Source organism: Mus pahari, chromosome 13 (assembly GCF_900095145.1).
Source record: "Mus pahari chromosome 13, PAHARI_EIJ_v1.1, whole genome shotgun sequence".
Taxonomy (NCBI): domain Eukaryota; kingdom Metazoa; phylum Chordata; class Mammalia; order Rodentia; family Muridae; genus Mus; species Mus pahari.
The window spans coordinates 9421367-9448463 of record NC_034602.1 but is presented as its reverse complement, the minus strand read 5'-3'; the positions used below and the strand labels follow the sequence as shown (position 1 = coordinate 9448463).

At 40.1% G+C, this 27097-nt stretch overlaps 1 protein-coding gene across 2 annotated transcripts in view; it reads left to right on the top strand.

Annotated features, from left to right (window-relative positions):
- The window catches only part of Peli1 (pellino E3 ubiquitin protein ligase 1), a 56683-nt gene extending 36935 nt beyond the window's left edge, over positions 1-19748 (top strand). Inside the window, exons 2-7 of one of the 2 annotated variants that reach the window (XM_029545137.1) lie at positions 6302-6441; positions 10175-10304; positions 13999-14100; positions 16390-16587; positions 16727-16915; positions 17407-19748. In XM_029545137.1, the coding sequence (XP_029400997.1) occupies positions 6371-6441; positions 10175-10304; positions 13999-14100; positions 16390-16587; positions 16727-16915; positions 17407-17973 (1257 nt within the window). In that variant the 5' untranslated portion in view covers positions 6302-6370 and the 3' untranslated portion in view covers positions 17974-19748. The remainder of the gene's footprint in view (positions 1-6301; positions 6442-10174; positions 10305-13998; positions 14101-16389; positions 16588-16726; positions 16916-17406) is intronic. The other variant, XM_021210667.2, reaches the window with a different exon arrangement.
- The last annotated feature ends 7349 nt before the right edge of the window (positions 19749-27097 follow it).

The window sequence follows — 27097 nt, the reverse complement described above, 5'->3', positions numbered from 1 at the left end:
TCTTTTGGTTTTTCGAGACAGGGTTTCTCTGCATAGCCCTGGCTGTCCTGGAACTCACTTTGTAGACCAGGCTGGCCTCGAACTCAGAAATCCGCCTACTTCTGCCTCCTGAGTGCTGGGATTAAAGGCGTGCGCCACCACGCCCGGCTTACAGATCTTTCATTTGTCTGGTTAGTCACAACAATGTCTTTTAAATTATTTGTGACTATGGTCTATGGTGGAGGGTGTTGTTTCCCTAATTTCTTTCTCAGTCTGTTTATCGTTTGAGTAGAGGAAGGCCACTGACTTGTTTGAGTTAATTTTATATCCAGCCACTTTGCTGAAGTTGTTTATCTGTAAGAGTTCTCTGGAATTTGGGGGGTCATTTAAGTATACTATCATCATCTGCAAACAGTGATGTTTTGACTTCTTCCTTTCCAATTTGTATCCCTTTGACCTCCTTTTGTTGTCTAATAGCTCTAGCTAGAACTTCAAGTACTATATTGAATAGGTAGGGAAAGAGTAGGCAGCCTTGTCTAGACCCTGATTTTAGTGAAATTGCTTCAGGTTTCTCTCCATTTAGTTTAATGTTAGTTACTGGCTTGCTGAATATTGCTTTTACTATGTTTAGGTATGGGCCTTGAATTCCTGATCTTTCCAAGACTTTTAACATGAAGGAATGCTGAATTTTGTCAAATGCTTTTTCAGCATCTAATGAAATGATCATGTGTTTGTGCGAGGATTTTATTGAGTACTTTTGCATCAATATTCATAAGGGAAATTGGTCTGACGTTCTCTTTCTTTGTTGGGTCATAGTGTGATTGAGGTATCAGAGTAATTGTGGCTTCATAGAATGAATTGGGTAGAGTACCTTCTGTTTCTATTTTGTGGACTAGTTTGAGGAGAGTTGGAATTAGGTCTTCTTTGAAGGTCTAGTACAACTCTGCACTAAACCCATCTGGTTCTGGGCTTTTTTTGGTTGGGAGACTTTTAATGACTACTTCTATTTCTTTAGGGGTTATGAGACTGTTTAGATGGTTTATCTGATCTTGATTTAACTGGTATTTGGTATCTGTCTAGAAACTTGTCCATTTCATCCAGGTTCTAGTTTTGTTGAGTATAGCCTTCTGTAGTAGGATCTGATGTTTTGGATTTCCTCAGTTTCTGTTGTTCCCTCTTCATTTCTGATTTTGTTAATTAGGATACTGTCCCTGTGCCCTCTAGTTAGTCTAAGGGTTTATCTATCTTGTTGATTTTTCTCAAAGAACCAGCTCCTGGTTTTGTTGATTCTTTGTATAGTTCTTTTGATTATTTCCTGCCTTCTACTCCCCTTGGGTGAATTTGCTTCTTTTTGTTTTAGAGCTTTCAGGTGTTTCCAGTTTCTTTTTGGGGGCACTCAGAGCTGAGTTTTCCTCTTACCACTGCTTTCATTGTGTCTCATAAGTTTGGGTATGTTGTGCTTTCATTTTCATTAAATTCTAAAAAGTCTTTGATCTCTTTTCTTTATTTCTTCTTTGACTAAGTTATTATTGAGTAGGGCATTATTCAGCTTCCTTGTGTACGTGTGCTTTCTGTTGTTTCTGTTGGTATTTAAGGCCAGCCATAGTTTGTGATCTGATAGGATGCATGGGATTATTTCAATCTTCCTGTATCTGTTGAGGCCTGTTTTGTGACCAACTATGTGGTCAATTTTGGAGAAAGTACCATAAGTTGCTGAGAAGAAGGTATATTCTTTTGTTTTAGGATGAAATGTTCTATAGATATCTGTTAAATTCATTTGGTCCATAACTTTTTTTTCACGTTATATTTTTTTATTAGATATTTTCTTCATTTACATTTCAAATGCTATTCCTAAAGTCCCCTATACCCCCACACACACACTGCTCTCCAACCCACCCACTCCTGCTTCCTGGCCCTGGCATTCCCCTGTACTGGGGTATATGATCTTCACAAGAACAAGGGTCTCTCCTCCCATTGATGGCTGACTAGGCCATCCTCTGCTACATATGCAACTAGAGATCCTCCAATAGGGTTGCAGACCCTTTTAAATCCTTGGGAACTTTCTCTAGCTCCTTCATTAGGGTCCTTGTGTTCCATCTAATAGATGACTGTGAACATATCCACTTCTGTATTTGCCAGGCACTGGCATAGCTTCACAAGTGATAGCTATATCAGGGTCCTGTCAGCAAAATCTTGCTGGCATGTGCAAAAGTGTCTGGGTTTAGTGGTTTTATATGGGCTGGATCTCTGGGTGGGACAGTCTCTGGATAGTCCTTTCTTCTGTCTCAACTCTGAACTTTGTCTCTGTAACTCCTTCCATGGGTATTGTGTGTGGGTGGGTGGCTATGTTATCACAGTTATGTGTGTGTTTCTGACTTGTAGGGATGTAGAGGCCAACATTTTCTTTGTCTCAATACCACTTTCATGCCTGCCCATTTGCTGCTGAAATAGAAATGACCAAAAGACTGTAAACACCTCACTTGTTTGTTACGGCTCAGTGTGTGTCCCACTTTTCATCACTTTCAGAGCAGGAATTTGTAGCTGTGTAGTGGGTAACAAGCAAAGGATTGTCAGCAGCGCGAACAGTGAGAGAACCTGAACTATTACAGAACAAAGTCAGCCTTTCAGTTTCCCTTCCTTAGGAGATAGCTACCCACCAGTCTATATTACAAAAAAGTCTCTTTGGGAGGACTTAATATGAAAACAGATGTCCCTTACTGGTATAGACCACAGACTTTTAGCAGTCAAACTAAAAGTTAATATGTTTTATGGCTTTCTATTCATTTTATCCCATCCCACTCCCCCGAAATGCTGCTGTTCTAGAGTTTGGTTTTTTTTGGGGGGGGGGGGGCTCATTTTTTTGGGAAGGTTAGTTCCTCCCACTGAAAGCAACGTGTAATTTTTGACAACTAAGCTGAGCTCCAATGCAACTGCTACAGTAAACAGCCATACTCTCTCAGCAAGATTTTTCTCTTAACATTTTTTTCGTGTCTTGGTAGAATTAATGGTGGTGATTCAGATTCTAAGTGCTATCACATTGGGGTAGGAATATATGCATGGTGTCAGCCCAGCTAATGTAGTGACAACAAGCAAAACTGGTGATTGAGGCTTTAGGACATTCTTTGTATATGTATCCATACTAAATACTCAAATGATTCAGGAAATCGTTTTGAAGAATTACAAATCTTATTCAGATTTAAGAATACATTAGAGAATAGTTAAAGGAGATGGATGCAAAGCACTATCTATTTGTGTTTAAAATGCTGACCCGTTATATAGACAATGGCCTTGAAATTTTTTCATTAATGTCTTTTACAGACATTAATATGTACAAGAATTGCACTGAAAGAAAAATGATACTCGTGGCACATTTTATTTGCAGTTTACTAATGCTAATTCAATGTCAGTTAATTGTATTTAAGAAAATGTAATCCCAGGCAGGTGGTGATCCTAGCACTCAGGAGATAGAGGCAGGTGGATCGCTGAGTTCTGGGATCACCAAAAGCAGCCTGGTCTATACAGTTCCAGGACAGCCAGGGCTGCACAGAGAAACCCTGTCCTGAAAGGAAGGGAGGGAGAGAGGGAGGCAAAAAATGAAAGAAAAGAAAAAGAAAACTTCATCTTGTTAATCTTGGATCATTTAGTTATCTAAGTACTGCTGGCACTGAATTCTTTTAGGCTTTAGAGTATTTAGAGGTAAGAGAAGTTGAGTTGGAGCTTCTTCCTGTGACGGCAGCTTTAGTCATATCAGATACTTACATTAACATTCATAACAGTAGCAACATCATGAACAGTTATCAAGTAGCAATGACGTAATTTTACAGTTGGGGTCCCCACAACATGAGACCCTGAGGTAAAGGATCATAGTGTTAGGAAGGCTATGCTCTGTCCTGAATAGTAGAGCAGTGCACGTTTTACTAGTAAGTTCTCAGGCTAGGGTCAGGGGTTTGCTTATGTTTTTCCCAGCTCCAAATTTTCCTTCATTCCCTTTATTTTAGTCCTTTTATTTTTAGAGTCAGAAAAATCAGATTGCTTTGGTTAAAGAGCTACAACTAGAACACAGGCTAATACTTGCTGTCAGTCAAGTATGGGCATTCATGTAACACTTTCAGACTTAAGGAATATCCATGCTTTGCTAATGCTATAGTTTGAAAAAAATATAAAAAGAGAGGTTTTTTGTTTGTTTGTTTGTTTAATCTATATTTTTGCTACCCTGTTAGCTGTTCTTTCTGTTGAGCAATCCCCTTTAGTCATTCCTTTATGATATACCACTGGCAAGTTCTTGTTCAATTTTTTTCTTTACCTGAAAATGTCTTAATTCCTTCCCTCTGATTTTATTGGGTACAGATTCTTCTGTTGATAGTTACTACTGTACATACAAATAACATTAAATAGACTGAACAGGTTATATTCATGTATGTATGTATGTATGTATGTATGTATCAAGAATTGGAGAAATAGAGGCCATGAATTTGATAGCTGCAAGAGGGTGTGTGGGAAGAATTGGAGGGAAGAAATGGAAAGGGAAAATGATATTTTAATTCCAATAAATAATAAAGTTTTAAATATATTAAACCACTGTTTTATGGGTCTTGTGATTTCTTGTGAGACATACGCTGTCATTCTTATAGCTTCTTCACTGTAGTTGCTTCTTCACTGTAGTTAAAATACCATTTATTTTTGTTTGGATTTTTGTTTTGTTTGTTTGGTTTCCACTTTTAGAACTTTTATCTTGATGCTGAGATCTTTGGGTTATCTAGAGACAGAACTGTTTAGTTTCTTGCATTTATAGTTTTATTTCTTGTCCCAGATTTGTTGTGTTTTCAGGCATTATTTCTTTCTTTGAGTACAGTTTCAGCTCTGCAGGTTTTCTTCTTGAGGTTCCAGTGATGTGAATTTAGCTCTTGCTGTAGTCTCACAGACCCAGGAGACTCTGCTTACTCTGTTGTCCAGTCTACCAAGAACTTCTTTGTTGTATTTTGGTTAGTATTTGTCTTAGTTTGGAGGTTTCCACTTTGTGTCCTCTGTTTGCTTGAGACTTTGTACTTTATCCCCACTGTCCCAAATGTATTGCTATTGCTTCTTGGAGCATTTTTATCATGGCTGCGTATTACTCTGTCGGGCAATCTTAGATTTCCTCATCTTGTCCCCTGTTGTTACCTCTTCTGCTTTACGTCCTTTTAGTTCTTGATCTGTAGGGATGATATGTTGAACCCTGGGTATTTTCAGATTGTTTTGAGAATTTGTATATATTATCTAAACCTTCTCTTTTCACTGACATTTCCTGACTCTGCTTTGTCAGCAAAGTGCATGTCTTTCTGTCTGTTACTGATAGCAGATAAAGTGTAGGTTCTCTAGTCAACCTCTATGGTCAGGAAGAATCCTTCTTAATACTGCTGAGTGCATGTGGAATTGAGATCATCCTTGTAGTCTCCAATGTTGTCACTGGGATTGACCACCTAAGTGTGCTTGTGCACCTAAGTAAGCGCCTTGGCTCCTTCCCAAGCCTGCATGACTCCATCCTACTGTGATTTTCAATCTCTCTTCTGTGGTTCCAGTAGTTAACAAGATTCCACACTCAACTCTGGATGGTGAGAATGGGGTATTTTCTGTAGTATTTGGCTACAGTAGAATAGTTATAGTCAGAAATTTCTACCAAGCTGACACTTTATTGTTCCTTTAAACAAAAAACAAGCATGGTTTTGTTGTTTTCGTCTGTACTAGTTCATATTTCCAGGTTGCTGGCTTCCTTAGTTCCGCATCTGGCATATATTAGTTAAACGGAGCACAGAGAATTCACTGTCTTCTTGATCCATAGATCCTGAAGTCCCTTCTGTTCTAACTCTCAGATTTTTATATCTTCTTATATATTTTTTCATGTTTGTTATGTGCCTACATGTACCATGCTGTGCATGTTGAGGCCAAAGGACAGTTTACAGCAATTGGTTCTTTCCTTTCACCACGTGGGGTCCCAGATCAAACCTCAGTCAAAGGTAAACACCATTGCCAACTGAGCCATCCTACCAGCTCCCTCCCTTAGTATATTTAGGAAAAACTTTCTTTCTATAGCTGCTTACATTATTTTATCCAGGGTCTCTAATTATACTTTGTAGAAATAATAGGGAACTGGACAACTTTGTTCAATAAAGTGGCAGACAGACAAATGTACATTTAATCTGTTTGTGTCCAATACAGAACCATTAACATGTATTTCATGTGATTTTCTTGATGGGTTCATGAAGACTTGGAAAATACTCTATTTAAACTGGAATCATTTCTGGAATCATTGTTCATGTTATTAACAAAACCTTTTTCTCTCTAGGAAATAATGCAAAAGGTGTCTCAAGGCTCCTGACCAGTGAACAAAGATTTGAGAAAGACAGCCAAGCTCATGTTTTCTCCTGATCAAGAGAATCATCCTTCCAAAGCCCCAGTCAAATATGGTGAACTCATTGTCTTAGGGTAAGATTTCTGCATGATGGAACAGAATGGAGTACGATGTGCTCATTCTGGTCTCTGGGTTAGAATTGCTATTACTTTGTTTTTAAGAATTTGTACCTTACTATATCCAGAAGAATTTAAAGCTAATAGTGTTAGCAGTTTAAGAAAATTTTAGTGACCGTATTTATGCCATCCTTGTAAGCATTGAAATACTACATGCAGACTGGAGACACGCTCAGAGGCTAACAGTAAAGGCACTCACTGCCCTTAACTTCCAGTAGACCTGAGTTCAGTTTCCAGCACCCACATCAGGGAGCTCACAGTGGCCTGTAACTCCAGATCCAAAAGATGTTGGCACCCTCTTCTGACCTACAAGCAACCACACACACAAATAAAAATCTATTGTAAAAGTACTGGATAAGCTTTACCTTGTCCTCACCCTAGAAAAAGAGTTTGCATTGTCTGCCCCATTCTTTTGAAACATTTTCTTTAGCTACTCGGCCTACTACCAAAAGACCCTTTTTCCTTTCCTGCTTCAGGTAATTTCATGTGCCTTAGTGTATATTTGTTCTTTTGCCTTCTGAGGTAGTGTTAATTTGTGCATAAGGACCAGCTTTGCTCATACTTGTGGGTAAACAGACGTGTATGGCCCTGAGGGAGCGGTAAGCTGACCCTGAAGCACAGCACATAGGTGTCTGTGTACTTCAACAGTCACCTCGCTCATTTAATCTCCCAGAAAAGCAGCTGAGGAGGGAAGAAGGAAGAGATTCCATTTCTTCAGTGACTTCAACCTAGCCCTGGAATAACTGTAAAACACAGATGCAGTCTGTTAGCTAAGAAGTCTAGAAACTGAAAATTATGGAATCTCCTGTCCACTTGGTACTTAGGTTTGGCTCTCTAGACTTAGCTGTGCTTTTGAGAGTCAGACTATTATAGCTTCTTGTTTATTTATGACCTTTTTTAAAATTTAACTTCATGTGTCTGGGTGTTTTGCCTGCATGTATGTATGCCTGATGCCCAGAGAGGCCAGAAGGCAGCTTGGGAGTCTCTGGGACTGGAATTACAGAAGTTGGTGAGCCACCATGTGAGTGATGGGAAGAACCTAGGCTCTCTGGAAAAGGAACGAGTGCTCTGAGCACTGAACTACCTCAGCAATTCCTGTTTATGACTCTTGACTGGAGGTCAGAGCTCCTAGGCGCCATTGTTTCTTCCACAGTACTAGTGGTATTCCTGTGACCAAGGTAGCCATACTGGCCAAACTCGACCAAACTTATGTTGGGTATGATGGCACATACCTGTAATCACAGCATAAACTGTATGTATGAATATGTGTGTGTTTGTGTGTGCGCGCGCGCGTGTGTGTTACAAATTTAGGACTATGTAGATTTTTAATCATGTTAAATGATAAACAGCTTTTATGAAAAAGGATTAAGGGTTAAATTATTTTGCTAGAAAACATGTGAACTATTAAAAAAGGTAATTTAAAATAAGATTTTAAGCTGTCCTTTACTTCAGAAATGTTATCGGCTAAGCTTTAGCAATAGTAATCACCTTTGTATTTAGTACTTGGTTCCTTAAAGTACAAATATGATTCTAGAAGTGAACCAGACAAGGTGGCCGAGAGGCATTTGGAAGAGGAATTAGTTGTGGCCCTTCAGAAGATAGTGTGAGGGGACAGTAGGTCTGGTGACGACGGTGTGTGAGCTAAAATACTGTCTTAGCCATGAGAGCCTCCCTTACAGAGTCTTACAGCAAGACTATCTGAGAACATAGTTCATTCTTGTTGTCTCCCTCCACCTCTCCCTGCGGTTATGGTGCTGGGGACCAAACTCAGCCTGGCACATGGTAAGCATTGCTCAAATTTATGTAATTTTTACATATGGCAGTCACTGAACTCCTCAGCTTTGAAATATTGTGAGTTTCTGACAACTCACTTTAATCCGGTCTGGGTTCATCCTGAGAGGCAGGCTGGCTGAAATGGAATGTGCGAGAGGAAAATGGAGCCAGGACAAAATTTTCTGTTCGAGGCTCAAAGTTTAATAACTGAACTCCATTTAAATAACATGGAAAAATTCCCAGCCCCCTCCTCAGTCTTTGATGGTGCTGGCGGCGGTCCGATCGTAGGCGGGTCTAAGGATCAAGGCAGGGATGAATGTCTGTTGGTGTAGGCGGTCCAAGGATGCTGCATTCTGGGAGATCCGGGGGGGGGGGTCCTCTTGGTAGGCGGTGGAGACACAGCAACTCTCTAGTGGGTTTCAGCGCCTGTAGGGGGCTGGTGTTTTGAAGGAAGATTAGTGTAACAGCAAGGTAGGCTTGGCGGCCACAAGAAGCTGGGAGACCCCAACAAAATATAATTCTTTTTCCCTGTTAATTACTTTTCAGGCCATTTTATAATCACCTCCATCATCCTCAAATCCTTCCCTGTTTTCTACTTCATTTCTGCTCAGATAGAGCAGCTATATTTGAGAGGGTAAAGGTTTTCATTAGGGTGAACAAGGAGTATTATTGTTGAATTGCTGCTTACATCTCAATGAAGCAGTAAGGAATGGCACACATACAGCCCTACTGTATGTGTTCTACTTAATTTCTGTTGCTGTAATCATACACTGGCCAAACTGACTTGTGACAGAAAGGGTTTGTTCCACTTATACTTTATAGTCCATTATCACAGGAAGCCAGGGCAGGAGCTCAAAGCAGGGACTGTAGCAGAGACTGTGGAGTAATGCTGCTTACTGACTTGCTCAGCTTGCTTTCTTACATAACCTAGGACCGCTTGCCCGTGGGTGGTACCCCCTGTACTGGACTGGACCCTCCTGTATCAATAATCAATATTTAATGCCCCTCATACTGTCCTCTGAACACCCACAACAGACTGTACTCCATTTCCCTCAAGTGTCTCTAGACAAGCTTGTGTCGGTAGTCAAGAAATGCCACAGGTCGGTCTGGCAGAGGCAGTTCTTCCCTGAGACACCCTCCTCCCAGGTGGCTTAGCTTAGGTCCTATGTAGCAGTCATACGTGGATTCATATTCCGGCTTGCCGGGGTCATTCTGGGACTTCAGAAAACTAATTGCTGCATGCCTGTTTAACCTAGCAGGTTTTGTTTGGTTTTGCTTTTGAATGTAGGGTTAATTGATGTAGAGTTCAGTGCTTCCTGGGCATGTGGTACTTGCCCAGATGTTTAGGTTTGTTTTCACTTTTCTGCACTTGTTTTAGTTATATGTCTTACTTGCTTGCCATTGAGATTGACATGTGCTCTAGAGAAATGATTGGAAGATTGAAGCAGCAGATGTAGGTGTAACCTGGTTGGAATAGAACTCAGTTGGATAGGAGCTGACAACACACCAGTCAGTGCTCTCTTCAGGTAGCTAGGACTTTACAAGGCCAGACACTGCTTACTTCAGAAGTTCAGCTTCATGGTGCTGGATTCACAATTAAAGGAGAATCTGTTTCAATTACTGCTGCAAAAAGTATACCTTAAAATATATCACAAGAAATCCGATAATTCTGTTACTCAGTTCTTTCTTATATAGATAACTTAAAGCTGTGTATAATACTTCTCTGTGGCTCAAAACATAGCCAGAAAAAAACTCATTTTGATTCAAACCCATCAGCTGTTCTGGAGATCAGCAGTTGCTAGAAGGAATCTGCAGTAACTGAGAACTGAATGTACATGTAAGGCAAACAGTAACTTTGCTTTATAGTAGTGTGATCCTTACAAGAGACCAGCTAAACTTTTTTTTCCTTTCTTACCAGATATAATGGGTCTCTCCCAAACGGTGATAGAGGAAGGAGAAAAAGTAGGTTTGCTTTGTTTAAAAGACCTAAGGCAAATGGGGTGAAGCCTAGCACCGTGCACATTGCATGTACTCCTCAGGCTGCCAAGGTAAGATAAAGTTCTAAAGAAGTTAACTTGGAAAGTTGAAATATTTTTATGTGTGGTCTGTAGTGCTTCACTTTTCTGTTTTGAATTTTCCTTTTGTTTATATTGATGGTTTTTGAAAAGCTGCCATATGGAATTTCCTCTCCCCCCGCCCCATCCCTTTTAATGACAGACCAGAGGCAGGTAGGAATCAAAAGAAAATAATCCTGATTCCCTAAGGCTGTATGGGTTCTCTGGGTTTACTTCTTGGCGTATGACATGCTTACGTTTTGCCCCACCTCCGTGTGCAGTGGGAGCACATTTTCAGCAGTGCCCACAGTGTAACTTCTCACGCTCTAAGCAGTGTCAGTCCTCCCAGCCCGCTTCATTTCCTCACCAAGTCTTAGAGGCTAGGTGAGGAGATGTAACCGTAAGTTTAAGTCACTGTAAAAGTAGAGGAAGTTTTCAGTCCTCATTTTGCCTTGGAATTTCTCTCTCTTCAGTTTATAGCACAAACTGAATTAATTCAGCAATGTGGTGTCCAGATAAGAACAATTACAGAGTTCCTTGACTTCTAGAAGTTGTACATAAGCATTATAGCATCTGTGTTAGTTAGGTCCTTGTTAGGTTAAATAAATGAGCTGCATTAAAACTGGTAAATGTTACTTATTTTAGGTGCCTAGTCCTTAAAGTTAATTAGATTTCAGCCTTGTTTTATATCAAAGTTAGATATCAAGCCTTGATTTGGCTGCTCCTTGATTACTGTTTGAGAGCCAAAGAGTATGTAGAAGGGCTATTCTTCTGAGGTGTTTCCTCCTGTTCCTTTGTTGAGAAGGCATATATATGTTCAGTAGACGGTGCAGCTCAGTCTGGGCTGCTCTGTACTATTTGCCCATCTGGAATGTACCACAGCTTTATTGTGCAGAACTGTCCCACATGTTACAAGATACTGAAATCCTTGGGTCCCCGTGTACTAAAAGTCATTTAATCACTGACATTATTGTTATAGTCAAACGCATTTAAGCATATTCAAATGCTTCTTAGCTGTTTAATCTGGTCTCTGGTTGAGGACCACTGGCAAGGAGATGTTTATAATCTACCTCTAAAATACTTTCTCGTTTTGTGTGTGCACATGCATGTATGTGTATGCAGTGAATGCTTGTATATGTGCCTATGAAGGCCAAAGGTCAACACCTGGTGCCTTCCTCATTCATTCTTTTTTTTTTTTTTTTTTTTTTTGTTGGTTTTTCGAGACAGGGTTTCTCTGTGTAGCCCTGGCTGTCCTGGAACTCACTCTGTAGATCAGGCTGGCCTCCAACTCAGAAATTCACCTGCCTCTGCCTCCCGAGTGCTGGGATTAAAGGCGTGTGCCACCATGCCCGGCTCATTCATTCTTCTTCTTTTTTGAGTCAGGGTCTCGCTGAACCTGGAGAGCTTTGACCGCATGCACTGACTGGCCAGTGAGCTCCCGGTACCTCCCGTCCCTGCATCCCCAGCACCAGGATGCTCCCAGCCCTACCTTCTCAGTTTCTTACATCACCTTGTCCTTCATGTTTTCATTGTTCATTTCACATTACCAAGCCTCCCCCAAAAAGCAACAGGAACTGAAAAAATGAGTGTTAATTTTTTAAATTTTTGACATATCAGGAAGAAAATTTCTTTATAAATGTCCAGCAGTTATCTAGGATGGTTTAAAACCCTGACTTTCAGTGAGACTTAGACTTCCCCTGATACGGTTCTTTTTCCTGATCTAAGAAAAGGTGTAACCACTTAAAAACAAACAACAATTATAGCCTCAATACCCACTCTTTAGAAATTAATAATTAACTTATAGAACTAAAGATGTAACTCCATGGTAGGGTTATTTATTTCCTAGCATGTGTGATGTCCTGTGTGTTTGATCCCAAAACAACAATAATAACTCTTAACCTTGGCATGTGCCATTTATATGTAATCTCAGTGCTTTGGAGGCTAAAGAAGGATAGAGATTTCTAGATCAACACGGGTGACACCTTAAGACCTGTCCCTTGCTCCCTAAAAAAAAAAAAAATTCCCAGAAGTTAGGAATTATTTGAAAATTCATTTTCTTAATGCAGAATTGTAGATTTTAAAATGTGGAACAATTATAAATACTTACAAATACATAAATATGTAGTAAAACATTAACACCATGCTTGTAGATTATCTATACTACATTCTTGAAGGCCAATAAGATGGCTCAGTGTGTTAATGCACTTCTCAGTAAACCTGACTACCTGAGTTGGATCCCTGGAGCTCACATGACAGAAGGAGAGAACTGACTCCCACAAGCTGTACTGATTCCCACCTGTGCATGTACCACACATGAACACACACACACACACACACACAAAACCACAAATGAATAAATGTAACTCTAAAAAACATGAGTCTGTTTGATTGCCCACACCTTTATAATTTCAGCATGTGGAAAACTAAGATAGAGCGATCCAAAGTTCAAAGCTAGTCTGCACTGCATAGTGAGGAATAGGTCATCCTGAAGTACACAGGACACAATTCAACAAGCCAGATAGATGAAATGAGAGCCAGGGGTGGTGGCACATGCCAACAATCTATAGAAGCTGAGACAGAAGATCTCAAGTTTAAGGCCAGTCTGGGTTATATAGCCAGACTCACTCTCAAAACAAACAAAAAGCAGAAGCCCAGTATGGCAGCTCATTCTTTCAACCCCAGCTCTTGGGAGGCAGAGGCACGGGGTCTACATAGCAGGGCCAACAAGGGCTATATACAGAGATCGTGTCTCAAAACAGTCCACAAACAAGTGAGATGGTAAACTTGCATTTTACAGCCTCGTTAAACCAGGTAAGGTAATTGGTACTAAGGTGTTTATTACCTTTAGATATTTGAAAAATAACTTTCTTAATATTAGAATTTCAAAAGGCCTTTCCTGTTACAGATTAGCTAAAAAGCGAAAGCATTTCCCCCTTTTTTACTATGTGTAGTTACTCTTGTATCTTTCTATCTGTTTTCCTCTTATACAACCTCCTTTGTGCAATAACTAGGTTTTCCCCTTCTGATATTATCTTTAACTTATTAACATCTGAACATAAAACGGAGCACTTCTTTTAGGAGAGCGGTTCAGTTTAGGGTAAGTCAAAAATATGGCCATCAGAATGACATCTATTTCTTCCTGTCCTGTTTAATCACCCTGTACATTTTTCTGTATCTGGGCTGGAGTATGATACAACTTGTCTGTAGGATTAGAAAGTGAGCTCCTAATTCTAGCTTAACTGTATATATGAATTTTCATGTCACTTTAAAACATTTTTCTTTCTTGCAAGATTTTGAAATTTTTTCCTTATCAGAGATGGATGTTGATTTTAGTTTTCATGTGGTATTTGATATTAATTCCCTTAGAATTTAAAGTGCTTTTAAGAAAAACACAGATTCTTAAGCTTAAATTTATGTTTTGTTCCATGATTATTAAAAAATATTCCCTCAACCTGAGGAAACCACAATTGAAGTTATATAGAGTTTCTTGCCTGTACCCTAAATTCCAGTGTGTGTGTGTGTGTGTGTGTGTGTGTGTGTGTGTGTGTGTGNGNGAGAGAGAGAGAGAGAGAGAGAGAGAGAGAGAGAGAGAGAGAGAGAGAGAGAGAATATATTTTACCTTCTTTAATGAAGATATTTTTCTGATTTGATGACTGCTAATATTTGCTGTTAACCCTTTCATTCATAGGCAATAAGCAACAAGGACCAGCATAGCATATCGTATACTTTATCTCGAGCCCAGACAGTGGTGGTTGAATATACTCATGACAGCAACACTGATATGTTTCAGGTACTATAACATGATTTTTTTTTCCTTAAAAAAGTGAAAAATCTGTTGTTGGTGACTTTGCTATGATTGGATTAAATATTATGCTTTCATGCTGTATGTTTAAAATATGTATTATTTTTTTAACCTCATCTAAATTTCATTGTAGTGTAGTTTAAAGGTCAGCTCTGAAGTTGGAGAGTTAAGAGCACTTGTTGCTCTTGCAGAGGACCCGGGTTCCCAGCACCCTCATTAGGTGGCTCATAACTGCCTGGGACTCCAGTTCTAGGGGATCTGATATCTCTTCTGGCCTCCAAGAGCACCAGGCTCACACATGGTACACATATATGCATGCAGGCACTCATACATACACGGGAAATAAAAAGAAAATAGAAAAGAGGGGGAAGGGACCCTGGGACCTAAACTCCTGGTAAGCATTTCTTAGCTACTCTGTGCCTCCATGTCCTCCTCTGCAGAGTGCAGAGGGTAGTCTCTCCCTCAGACCTCTGTGTGTGTGTGTGGGGGGGGGGAGATTATAGAGTAGTGAAGCCTGGAGACATAAAATTCTTGTTATTTTTCTGTCAATATTAGATTTTCTAAAGAAACCTAACTAGAATTGAGTATTATTCAATTAAAATTATTGTCCCAATTATTTTTCATTTTTCTTCATAATATTCAGTGAAAAAGCCCAGAGATGTACTTAATTTCAATCATTAGCAATATATTTTTGAGGCTGATCTCTCCTCTAACCCTGTAAATGAGCCATAGACTTAAAAGGGGGAAAAAAAAAAAAAAAGAACAGAATCTTTACAGTTAGTATTAGAATATGGGTGTTTGTTTCTCTCTCTTTTTTTAAACTAAATAAACAGCATCTTTAGTGACGAAAGTAACATAACATATGGTAAATAGCATAATAGTAAATATTTTCCACATCTTTATCAACAAGCAATTAAGATGAATATTATCTTTTTTAAAAAAATCAAGGTGATATGTTTGGTCATAGGTTTGAAATTTAACTTCAAAAGTACCTTGTGTTTATTTACCTCTAATCTTTGTAGTTGGCTCCTTGTTTCCCTAAGTTAATTTTCTCGTATCAGAAATGAATCTCTACACGCATCATCCCTATGGAAAGTTGAACATATCCACACTGTGAAGCCCGAGAGACCAGTCTAGTAATAGTAAATTAACTTGTCTCTGAGAAGGGACTTAGCTGCCTTCCAGACTGTGTAAGACCGTTCCTATGGAGGCTGTCAGGTAGAAATTCAGTTCCAGTCTAGCTAACTGAGTAGGTGCTGCCCTACTGTTTAAGTGCAGAGTGCAGACTGCTGATGCGAGGAGGACACACACAGTCTCCAAAGTCGTCTTGTCATCTGTACTTCCTTACCTCACTTAGTAGGACTTTTGACAACAGCCAGGACAAAGGCATCATGCGAGGGAAAAAGGAAGGATGTCAGAGAAACTGTATGAAGTTGGTAGATTGATGACTACTTAGAGCTAGAACATGGTGCATAGAAATAAGAAGAAATTAGTTTAGATTGATTTTTTTTTTTTAAGGCAAATCTTGTGTCAATTTCTTTTTCCTGTTGAAAAATAGAAAATATACACTATGGTAAAAAATTATAATCCCTGCTACTAAGGCAGGAGGAGGTAGAGTTCTAGGTTATCCTGTGTAGCTAGGGACTACAGCAAGCCTTCTCCAGAACCCCACATACACTCAAAGGCATTGTGTTTGTAGAGAGTTGGTATTTTCTAAGTGCCATCATTAACTTGTATAATACTGTGTTGCAATATATTAAAGAACTGATGACTTCTAAACGTTTCCATTATACATGTCACTTTTATCATGTGACATTCATTCATTTCCTTTTTTTCCCACTAACTTACTTTTGGGCTAATACTTTACAATGGTTTAGCCTGACACCTGCCTCACCCAGGGCTCCAGCTAGAAACCTTACTGCTCAGAAATGAAAAACCACCTGGGTATATGACAAATCCTACAGCCAACATAGGATTCCTTTTCTGTGCTTTCTTGGGGAACCTTGGAACAAAGTACCTTTGAGGCACTTTGAAAGTTTAGTAATAATTAAATATGATGTCTTGTTCGTTCCTTATCAGCCTCCGTGGTTGGAGGGGAGGCTTGTTGCTAAAAGCAAGGACAAAATCAAAGTAAGAACTGACAGCTGGTGACCTGTCAGAAGCTTGGAAGTGTGAGCTTGAGAGATCTCAGAGGCTTAATGTTTTTACATTATCCCTTTCTGGATGGATCCCACTGTGTTCGTTGAATCAAATTTATATTCTTTTTTTTCCCTTTAGATTGGTCGGTCAACTGAAAGTCCTATTGATTTTGTAGTAACTGACACAGTCCCTGGGAGTCAGAGTAATTCCGACACGCAGTCAGTGCAAAGCACTATATCAAGATTTGCCTGCAGGATCATATGTGAGCGCAATCCCCCCTTTACAGCTCGGATTTATGCTGCAGGATTTGATTCATCAAAAAACATCTTTCTTGGGGTAAAAAGCTTTTTTTCCCTAATGCATTCCTTTATACTAGTTTCTACTTCCAAATTATACATAAATAGAAACTCACTTTCTATCACTTTTTTTGGATAGAAAGAAGTGACTATTCAGTGTGTTATTGTTGACTTTATAGGAGAAGGCTGCCAAGTGGAAGACATCTGATGGGCAGATGGATGGCTTGACCACTAATGGAGTTCTTGTGATGCATCCACGCAATGGGTTCACAGAAGACTCCAAACCTGGAATATGGAGAGAAATATCAGTATGTGGGAACGTCTTCAGTCTGCGTGAAACCAGATCAGCTCAGCAGAGAGGGAAGATGGTAAGTACTTACATGTAGCCTCTTTTTCCTACAGTAAACAGAGGGTAAGTTGGACTACGTAAGTGTGTGTGCATGTTGCTTTTTTTCAGTAAAACTCTTAGATATGTTGCTGACACAGAAAAACTGAGACCATCAAACACAGAGTTCCAAATAGTAATTCTAGAGGGTAGTGTTTGTTTCTGTTAGGAAAGTTTAAGCTTCTGCTCTTTGTGTCCTTGACTGTACTTAACTAAAATTAACTAGGTTTGTTGATTGGTCAGATGATTAAATCATAAGTTGTCTTTTGGATAGAAAGAGAGAAGTTACTATTCAGTGTGTTATTGCTGATTTTCAAATTTAGCATTTTTTATAACTGCTACTTAAAGTTCTATTTCCAAATTACATACAAACAGAAACTTTCTTAAGTTTAGCAGGCAACCTTGGAGGTCTCCTGTCTTGTTAGGACACACTGAAGAAATAGTAACTTTGGTTTTGATTCTTTTCTCCTTCAGGTGGAAATTGAAACCAATCAGCTACAAGATGGCTCTTTAATTGACCTTTGTGGTGCAACCTTGCTGTGGCGTACTGCAGAAGGCCTGTCCCATACTCCTACTGTGAAGCACTTAGAAGCTTTAAGACAGGAGATCAATGCAGCACGACCGCAGTGCCCTGTAGGGTTCAACACACTAGCCTTCCCCAGTATGAAGAGGAAGGATGTTGTCGATGAAAAGCAGCCATGGGTATATCTAAACTGTGGCCATGTCCATGGTTATCATAACTGGGGAAACAAAGAAGAACGTGACGGCAAAGATCGTGAATGTCCTATGTGTAGGTCTGTTGGTCCCTATGTCCCTCTGTGGCTTGGATGTGAAGCTGGATTTTATGTGGACGCCGGCCCTCCCACCCATGCCTTTAGCCCCTGTGGGCATGTGTGTTCAGAAAAGACAACGGCTTACTGGTCCCAGATCCCACTTCCTCATGGTACGCACACTTTTCATGCAGCCTGTCCCTTCTGTGCACATCAGTTGGCTGGTGAACAAGGCTATATCAGACTTATTTTCCAAGGACCTCTAGACTAGCAGCTGTCCTCCAGGACTGCATTATAAGTTTATAAGCTAAGTGATTGGGTTTGCTAACCGTCCCCTTGTCTGTGTAAGTTTCTCTGCTCTGGTCATTTGCATTAAGATGAAGAATTTTTTAAATATTTATAATAGTAATTTCTGAGAAAAATCTGGGAAACTCACGCAAAGGAATTTTTGAAAGTTCCAGACTTCTGAACTTTGAGTTTTGAAAATCTATTTTGAGAAAAAAAAGACATAGTCTAATTTGATGCCTTCCTTTGTTTAGTGTTCTTGAATCACCGCCCACTCTCAGTGTTGAGAGGTTGTGCTGTAGAACTGAGGGTCTGTTGGTTCAAACTATGTTAGTTTACAATTTGTTGCAAACATTGTAAAATACAGCAACATGTATATTAATTTTTCTATTTATCTTTATCATAGAAAGTACCTTAGAATGTTGTGATAGACTAGCATGGTAATGATGGTGTCACACATTTGGTGTGAGTGGTAGGGTAGTGGGCACAAGGCTCAGATTTGCAAAGTTAAGGAGAGAGACAGGAGAGCTCCCCCCAGCCCCATGTAATTAGGGGATATTTCATAAAGCCAGATTCATATTAATTACCATTGTCTAAAAGGTGTTTGTTTTTAACCACATTGACGTTAACCAGAAAATGGTTTTTTCCTTAATCTTTCTCTCAAGTGTAGTACTATAACAAAAGTTAATGCTAAGAAACGTTTTATATGCTCCTTTGAATATGCAATTTAATCTAGATGATCTATTTTTCTCCCATGATAACTGATCTGTTTTTAGTGCCAGCAACATTTGGCAAGTTTATTTTTTTGGATATAAACTGTGGTTCATCTGTTCACTGTTTCTAAAAAAAAGAAAAAAAGAAAAAAGAAAAAAATCCTATGAGAAAGTGAAGAAATTAACAAGAAAATTACTTGATTTGCTCTAGAGGAATTAAATAAAAAGTGTTTTGTTAAGCATTCTGTATTTGGATTATTCCAGGCATTAGAACATCTAGAGCTGTAAAGGGTTGGCTGCAATGGTTCCTCCCTCTGTAGCCCAGCAGACCAGCCTTAACTGTGGGCTTGACTCCTCAGGAGCTGGCCTCAGTGTGACTCATGGAAATGTTTGCTTAGTGGATAAAAGTGAGGACACACCGCAGGGGCTGCTGTTCTTGTCCTCCATATGTGCTGTGCAGGGCAGTTTCTTCTCACCCTAGCCTTTTTAAATGCACCAGAAGTACAGACAGTTGCACTACACCAAACCCTTTCAACACTCGTAGAAATCAGTACACTGTAGATTAGACAGAATCATCTTTCAGTCCTTTGACTTCTTTTCCTTAAGTTTGAAAAATTGTATAATAATTGACTACTGTCAAATTTTTGTATGTGGTAGTATAGCTTTAATTTATCTTACTACATTAACGTTTTGATTTAAAAAAATTAAAACAAAAAAAAAAAGGTCACTTAGAAGCCATGAACTATTTTATTTTATTGTCGATTTTTTTCTTGTTTTGAAAATTATCATTTGGGTTCACTCAGGAAATGCATGTCAAGATTTGTATTATAAGTTATCTGTGATGTATCAGTAACTGCTGGTTATTACCCTTTTTTCAAGGAAATTTAATTGATTTGAAGTTTTCTGGTCACAAACTTTGTGACTAATGCAAAGAAACCAAGTCCTGTGTTGTGTTTTGTCATTTCTGTTGAGGCTCTATATTGTAGCTTAATTTTTATTTGCAATTAATTTATTCAAACTAAGTAAATACTTTTCAAAATAGATATGCGAATTTGTCTGTGTGGGTTCCTTTTCGCACAGTTGAGAATGGGAAGCCAGAAGTGGTAAGTCTGTCCCAGACTAAACAGATCCCCCATCTTCTGACACAGTCTTGTGAAATGCATAGGATGTTCTATTTAATGATACATTGTAAATCTGTTTCTCTTAGAAGTCATCACAGCAGCGGCAACATAGGCGCCTTTTTGAGGTTGGGCTTGTTAGAGAGTTGGCAACTGAGCTACCTGAATTGTACTAATGATGGTAAAGATTCTGTGTCCTGAATTTTCTTTCCTATCAGCTAAGAAAAGAAAACACAAGACGGTTCATTTTCTATGAAAAGTTTTTAACCCTCGGAAAATAGACTCCCAAGTTGGGTGCTTTTGTTCAAGCACTTTGAATAGTGCGTCTGCACATGGCACTGTGCTTGCTCTTCCAGAGGTCCTGAGTCCAATTCCCAGCAACCACATGGTGGCTCACAGCATCTATAATGGGATCTGATGCCCTCTTCTGGTATGTCTGAAAACAGCTACAGTGTACTCATATAAATATAATAAATCTTACTAAAAAACCACTAACTCGGTGGTTAAGAGCACTTGCGAGTATCTACCAGCTCCATTCTTGTGGCTTACATAACTTTTGGCTCCCTTCAGGGAATCCAGTGCTCTCTTCTAACTGCTGTGAGTGCCTGCACCTGAATACACGTGCACATACATGCACATAAATAAATATGTAAAGAAGTGAAGAAATGTCCATATTTTGGGCAAGGGAAAAAAGGTTGTATGTTCTTTTCCTAAATGAACTTTCAAGGCTGCTTTTATCAAAGTGATCTTCATATTTAGGTCTTTAATTTAACCAGAATTCTATTTCTCTTTATGTAGCATGTTATGGATCATGAAGGGCAGTCAGTATCTTTTTGTTTATTTGTTTGGTTAGCTTTTGGGTTTGTTTTTTTTTATTATTGTTTTATTTATTTATTTATTTATTTATTTATTTATTTATTTATTAGTTAATTAATTATAAGTGCACTGTAGCTGTCTTCAGACACTCCAGAAGAGGGTGCCAGATCTCGTTACGGATGGTTGTGAGCCACCATATGGTTGCTGGGATTTGAACTCAGGACCTTCGGAAGAGCAGTTGGGTGCTCTTACCTGCTGAGCCATCTCACTAGCCCCTGTTTTATTTATTTACATTCCAAATGTTGCCCCTCTTCCCAGTCCTCCCCTCCAAGAGTTCTTCACCTTCTCCCTTCCCCAGACAGTATCTTTGTCAGGCTGTGCACCACCTACCCCAACCAGTTGTATTGGGAAGCACTCCTCCTCAGCTGTATTTACCAACTCCTTATGACCTTGTAATTACTTGCTTTGCTCCTAGAAAATTTTTCTGGGACAGGGTAAAATAAATAACTACATCTGACATTTGACTATTCCCCCTTGGGATGTCTTGGGACCCATGAGAAATAATGACTTTCTAACACTGGTGGAGAACACCAGTGGGTATCTGTCCAGTTTCCCCTTAAATTTATAAACAACTTAAAACAACAACAAAGAACTATGGCACTTCACCTCAATGTGTCTTGTTCAGCCAACTTTAGAAACTACTGGCTCCTTTGTACTGCTTTTTCTCAGGACAGGAAGCAGTCACCCTGTAGTAAACCAGATCAGGCAAGCTCTGTTTATCCACCGCTTCTGTATCTCACACTTCCTCTTGAATGTGTTCTAACACCTCCCCTTCCACTTGCAACACTCATTCCTATAGTGCACACACTTGAGTGCCTAGTGTACACCAGCTGTGTTCTTCATATTTACTGAATGATACAGCATCTCTATATCTCTATGAGCAAGGAAAAGTAGGGCTGGAGAGATGGTTCAGTAGTTAAGAATGCCGACTGTTCTTATGAAAGTCAGGGGTTCAAATCCCAGCAACCACTTGATGGCTCACAACCATCTGTAATGAGATCTGATGCTTCTGGGGTGTCTGAAAACAGCTACAGTGTACTTACATATAATAAATAAATCTTTAAAAAACAAAAAAAGAAGGAAAAGTAAAAACTACAAGAAGTGTGGACTGTAAGCCATACCAATAGGAAAAAGAAGCTGAAAAGAGAATGTCATATGTCAGGTTGGGACCAGAGGCAGCCACAGTAGGAAGGTGGGGTTAGGAGCTGAAGGCTGTTGGTACTGTGTGGGAGAAACAGAAAAAAGCAGCCATCGATGGCCCCAAAATGGAAGTATTCCTCGGGTATTCTATAAGCATACAGGTCAGTACGGCAATATGCTATGAGGTGGGGGGAGTAGTAGGAAAACGACGGGTAGGGGGTGGCTAGAACTAGATCATGAATGGTCTCTTAATTCTGTGGGGTGGGCAGAGCATGAGCATGGGAGTAAAACATGCTGGTCCTTAAACACCGTCTGGTCAGATAGAAATGGAGAGCAGGGACCTTGGTGTAATCCTAGAGAGAAATCCATGTCTTGGGTCAAGATAGTGGGAATGAAGATGGTTTGGAAAGTGATTAGTTCTTGACAGGTGTCAGTGAGTGAAAGGAGATATGAAGCGTAACTGCTGCAGAATGAGGAGTTGCTCAGTGGTAGAAGGGTGGGTTCAGTCCCCAGCCTGTGCACATGCATGTGAGCATCCATACTGCAAAGAAGCATGTCTCAGTCGGCCTCAGCACCTGGAGGGATGGAATTGCCAGAGACATTCTGATCATAAATATGGAGTATAATCATTGACAGTAGATCAAGACTACACAAGCTTTTTTGCCACTTTGTTTACGGTGCTGGGACTTGTATGTGCAGCCTTGACTGTGCTAGATAAGCACTCTTCTGTGACGCTAGATTCTCAGTTCTGTATTCTCATCAGGAGCTCACTGTGTAGCTCAGGCTGGCCTTGAACTCATGATCCCTGCATATCTCCTGAGTGTTGGGATTGTAGGCACATGTCGCCAACAGAGTTCTCAACCATCATAATCAGTATTGTCTATACACCTCGTGCTAGCTTAGGAACAAATTGAGAGAAAAAAAGTCTTTCTCTTGATGAAAGGTAGCTAACTGGATGCTTCTTTCCTCCATACTAGTCTTTTTCTTCCTGCACTCCTCATAGATTTTTCTCTTGCAATCTTGCCAAATTTCAGGTTAGTGCCATGAATGTCTACAGAGTGGAAATAACTTGTCATGTGAACAGAGGTTCCTACTGCTTCAGGTTTGTTTTCAGTAAATTACCTGGTTTGTGGCCAGGTGTGGTGGTGGCACACCCTTAATCCCAGCCCTTGGAAGCAGAAACAGGTAGATCGCTGTGAGTTTGAAGCCAGCTTGAACTACACAGTGAGTTCCAGGACAGCCAGGACTACAGAATACAGAGATCTTGTCTCAAAAACAAAAACTACTTGGTTTTGGAAATGAAAAATGAGTAAAGACAGAAAATCCAGGGTTCCACCTGATGTGGTGACACATCTGTAGTCCCAGGTATGTGGTAGGCTGAGATAGAATCGTGTGTGCTTAGAAGTACTCACACTGGGAACCTCCCTCAACCAACCAAACTTGGGGAGTGGGGGCAATTCACCGGTTTCAACTTTGGTGCTCTTTGTAAGTCATGAGTTGTTCAGTAAAGGAGTGTGCACCTAAGGGCAGGGCCTGCTTTCTTTTATCCACTCAGGAAGTTAGAGCAGTTAGTTTGCAAATTCCACTTCTGCAGGGCTGCAGTGAATTCGGAGACTCCTCAACTTCACTTGGATTCTTTATTGAATTCCTGTTAAAAAGTTAAAACTGGGTCATCTGAATGCCAGATGCTGATACATTGTGGGTACCAACTAATGGACCGCTGTTCACTAAGTAAACTTGAAAGCGTGAAGGGAGTCAGAAAATACCAAGATCAGCCATTCAGCAACCTATGCAGTCATACCCAAAGCTCTGTGTGTGGACTTGAAACTCCTTACCTGGAAAAGCAACCCACCTCTTTAGTAGCCATGGTTCAGTGGTCATATTTCATCTCAGATTCACAGTAAACAAATCTTGAGATGGAGATACAGGGATTGAATTAGATGTATATACAGAGATGAGAGAAAGTTTGTCAGATACCCACAGCCAGGAAACCACAAAGCTAAACTGGGCTCAGAGGGCAGCTGAGGGAGTCACGGGAGCAATTCTCTGTGGTGGGTGTTGATTGATACACAGGACCCACATTTGTGCCTGTACCAGATAACTGCTCCCAACTTTAGGTTGCTTTTTTGGTTTTTCGAGAGAGGGTTTCTCTGTTGCCCTGGCTGTCCTGGAACTCACTCTGTAGACCAGGCTGGCCTCGAACTCAGAAATTCACCTGCCTCTGCCTCCTGAGTGTAGGTTGCTTCTTAAAATGTCTAGTTAAAAATAATGTATTCATTTGAGTGTGTAAGTCTGACAAGTTTCATTGTCATTTCGGATTATTCTTTGTGGATGCAAATGTTGATTATATTTTTTTCTTGATTCTACTCAAAGAACTAAACTGTTAAGAGTCACTAAGTCAAATGTGCTGTGCAAAGTTAGTGTCTGTTTGCAGGAGTGATGTAGTAAAATGGTGATAGGGGACTTGTCTGGTGGAAGTCGGATAGTACTCTTAAGATGTGGCCTTTTGTAGTGTGACATCAAAGAGCTGAGGGCTTCAGGGTTTCTCCAGACTGCTTGATCAAGAGTGTGTCTAAAGATGCTTTTATGGTTTTGTGATTGCTCCTGACTTCAGATATAGCAATATATATTTATGAAAGTATTTTAATACCTCTTTAAATACAAAAGGACATTGAAAATATCTGGGTGGGATTCCACAGCCACAGGAATTCTTCAGACAAGGCAGAAACCCAAGCCTTAATTTGGCCTCAAGTTATTGGACATGAATCTCATTACCTGGGATGATTCCATAGGAAAATAACCTACCCCTCTGGTAGACATCATCTGATGCTCATTATATCATACCTTGGTTCCCTAGGTCTTTGGAGCTGATCTGTGTAGAATGAAATTGTGTGGCAGATGGATCCCAGCTAATGGCTTTTTATTTGAGAAGCTCAGTCATTTCTTTGATACAACAAAGTCAGAGTATGTTTAATGTGTTATGATGGTCTTGGTCTTCGGAACCTTTTAATAATGTAATAGATAATTGCAAAGTTAAAGTAGTTCATAACCAAAACAGTTCTGAAAGAGGACAAAAGAGTTTGGGGCTGGGGACAGGGCAGTGACCCCAATACCTAAGTCATCTACCCCATGCACCCATTCCTAGATGCTTGGGTCCAGTCCCTGAATAGGTTTGTGGGTTGGTTTTGTTTGTTTTTTTGTTTTTTGTTTTTTTTCTGTTTTTAAAAAGTGGTTTTATAATTCACTTAAACAAAATTGTTCTTCACCTTTCTGTACATGACTTTGTTGTGCTAAATTAAGCCTACATACCAAGAAAACATACTGTGGAATGGAAGAGTTATGAGTAAACTAAAATATGGCATGCGGAATATACATTTGCACTGGGAGAGTATTCTACTAAGCCAACCTTGGTCATTGTCATACTTCAGCATGAGCAGCACTTGAAGCATCCAGTGAGCATGGATTCCCAGATACTTTCAGTCTGAGCTAGTTAGCGCCCACAAGGGAGGGTTTACACATCAACACGGTGTTACCACTCCTGAGTGACAGCAGGGCAGGAGCAAGCCGGAAGCCCATTGTGTTTCTTCCTAGCTGAGCGTGGTGACTCACCTGTAATCCCAGCACACAGGAGTCTCCCACAGAGGCTTGCCATGTGTTCTAAATCTGTCTGAGTGATGAGTCAAATCCTGTCTCAAAACAAAAGCTTCTCTTTCTATGGACTGGCGATAGAGACTACAGAGACGTTAATTAAAGGGCTCTTACAAGCTGGCAGCAGCAGCTTCCTGGTTGAGGGAGGAGTCAGTCCCTAAAGGCTGGTCAAGTGCTCCTCTGGGTGGCTTATTTCCAACTAACTTGGTGATTCTGAACACTAGCGCTTTCTGTTTTCAAGTGTGGTATCTAAGCAAACAACTCATCCTAGATGCCGTAAGATGATCTTGTGGACTTCTAGGTGATCAGCTTTCTTTCAAATAGAGTTGAAAGCCACTCAGTCGGTCTGCCATGACATGATCCTGTTTCTTGGGCAATTATTTTTTTATGGGCAAAAGGCAGTCTTATGACCTGCACTCTCACAGGCATGTCTGAGAGACTCGGATACATGGAAAGAATTAGAGAGTGGGAATGGTATAGTGCATGTCAATATCAGACAAGTATGACAGCTCGGAGAAAAGTCCCTTTTGGAATTCTAAGAATGGGATCTGGTCCTGTATGGCTAGAAATGAGAAACTGTCAGGTTTTATTGTACTTTGGAAACCTTTAGCAAGAGAGTTAAAGTTGCCTATCTCTTGAGGAGGTCTGTGCAAGAAAATAAAACGGTGAAGGTTCAGTGGGAAGCAAACAGGGTGATGGGTCAGTGGGAAGCAGGCTTAACACAGGGGTGAGAATCTGAGTTTGTGTCCCTAGAACCCTGACAATCTAAGACCAGTAATATGCAACTGTAACCAGAGATCCTATGGTGAGATGGGAGGCAGAGAGAGGAAAATCAGAAACCTACAGGCCTCTAGCCCAGCATATGTAGTGACAGAGACCTGACTCAAAGTGGAAGTAAGTATTGATAGCCAAAAGTGACCTCTGACCTCCATAAGAGCACTATGATGCATGCACACCCTCATACATGAACACATACACACACACGTGAGAGAGAATACACAGGGATAATGCTTATAACCAAACCTGAAGTTAAATACTCATGAAATACTTGAACAGATAAGGTAAAAACTGGACCTTTCATCCTTCAAGCGTTGAACTCTAATTTCATAGCAACCTTGAGATCAGAAGATAGGAGAAACGGAAATAAGGCAGTAAGCTGCAGTGCCTGTCTCCACGGACACTCGGGATAGATCATTCTCTCTCCTCAACTCGGGCACATCTCAAGCAAGGAAGATTGTCAGTTTAAACCAGAAAGCAAGAGTTTGTGTCCACTCTCTTCATGAACATCCCAATTTATAGTGCTCCGTGAGAATTAACAACTTAAAAATGTTGCAGTATTTAGAGAGGATCTTTTCTTTCATCCACCTGAAAGTTGTTGCTGTACTGAATATCCTTAATTGCCTGACTAGTCAAACATGTTACTCTGTTGAGAATGAGAGAAGATGCATCAAACAGCACCTACATTGGATTCACTTATTCAATAAAAATAACATTGAGCCAGTGAAAGGCACTGGAAACAGGAGAGTTAGTAAATTTCCTCTGTGTGCTAACAATGTAGGATGGACCAATAAGCAGTTACAGTACGGTGTACATGCCAGGCAGAGGTAAAGACCCT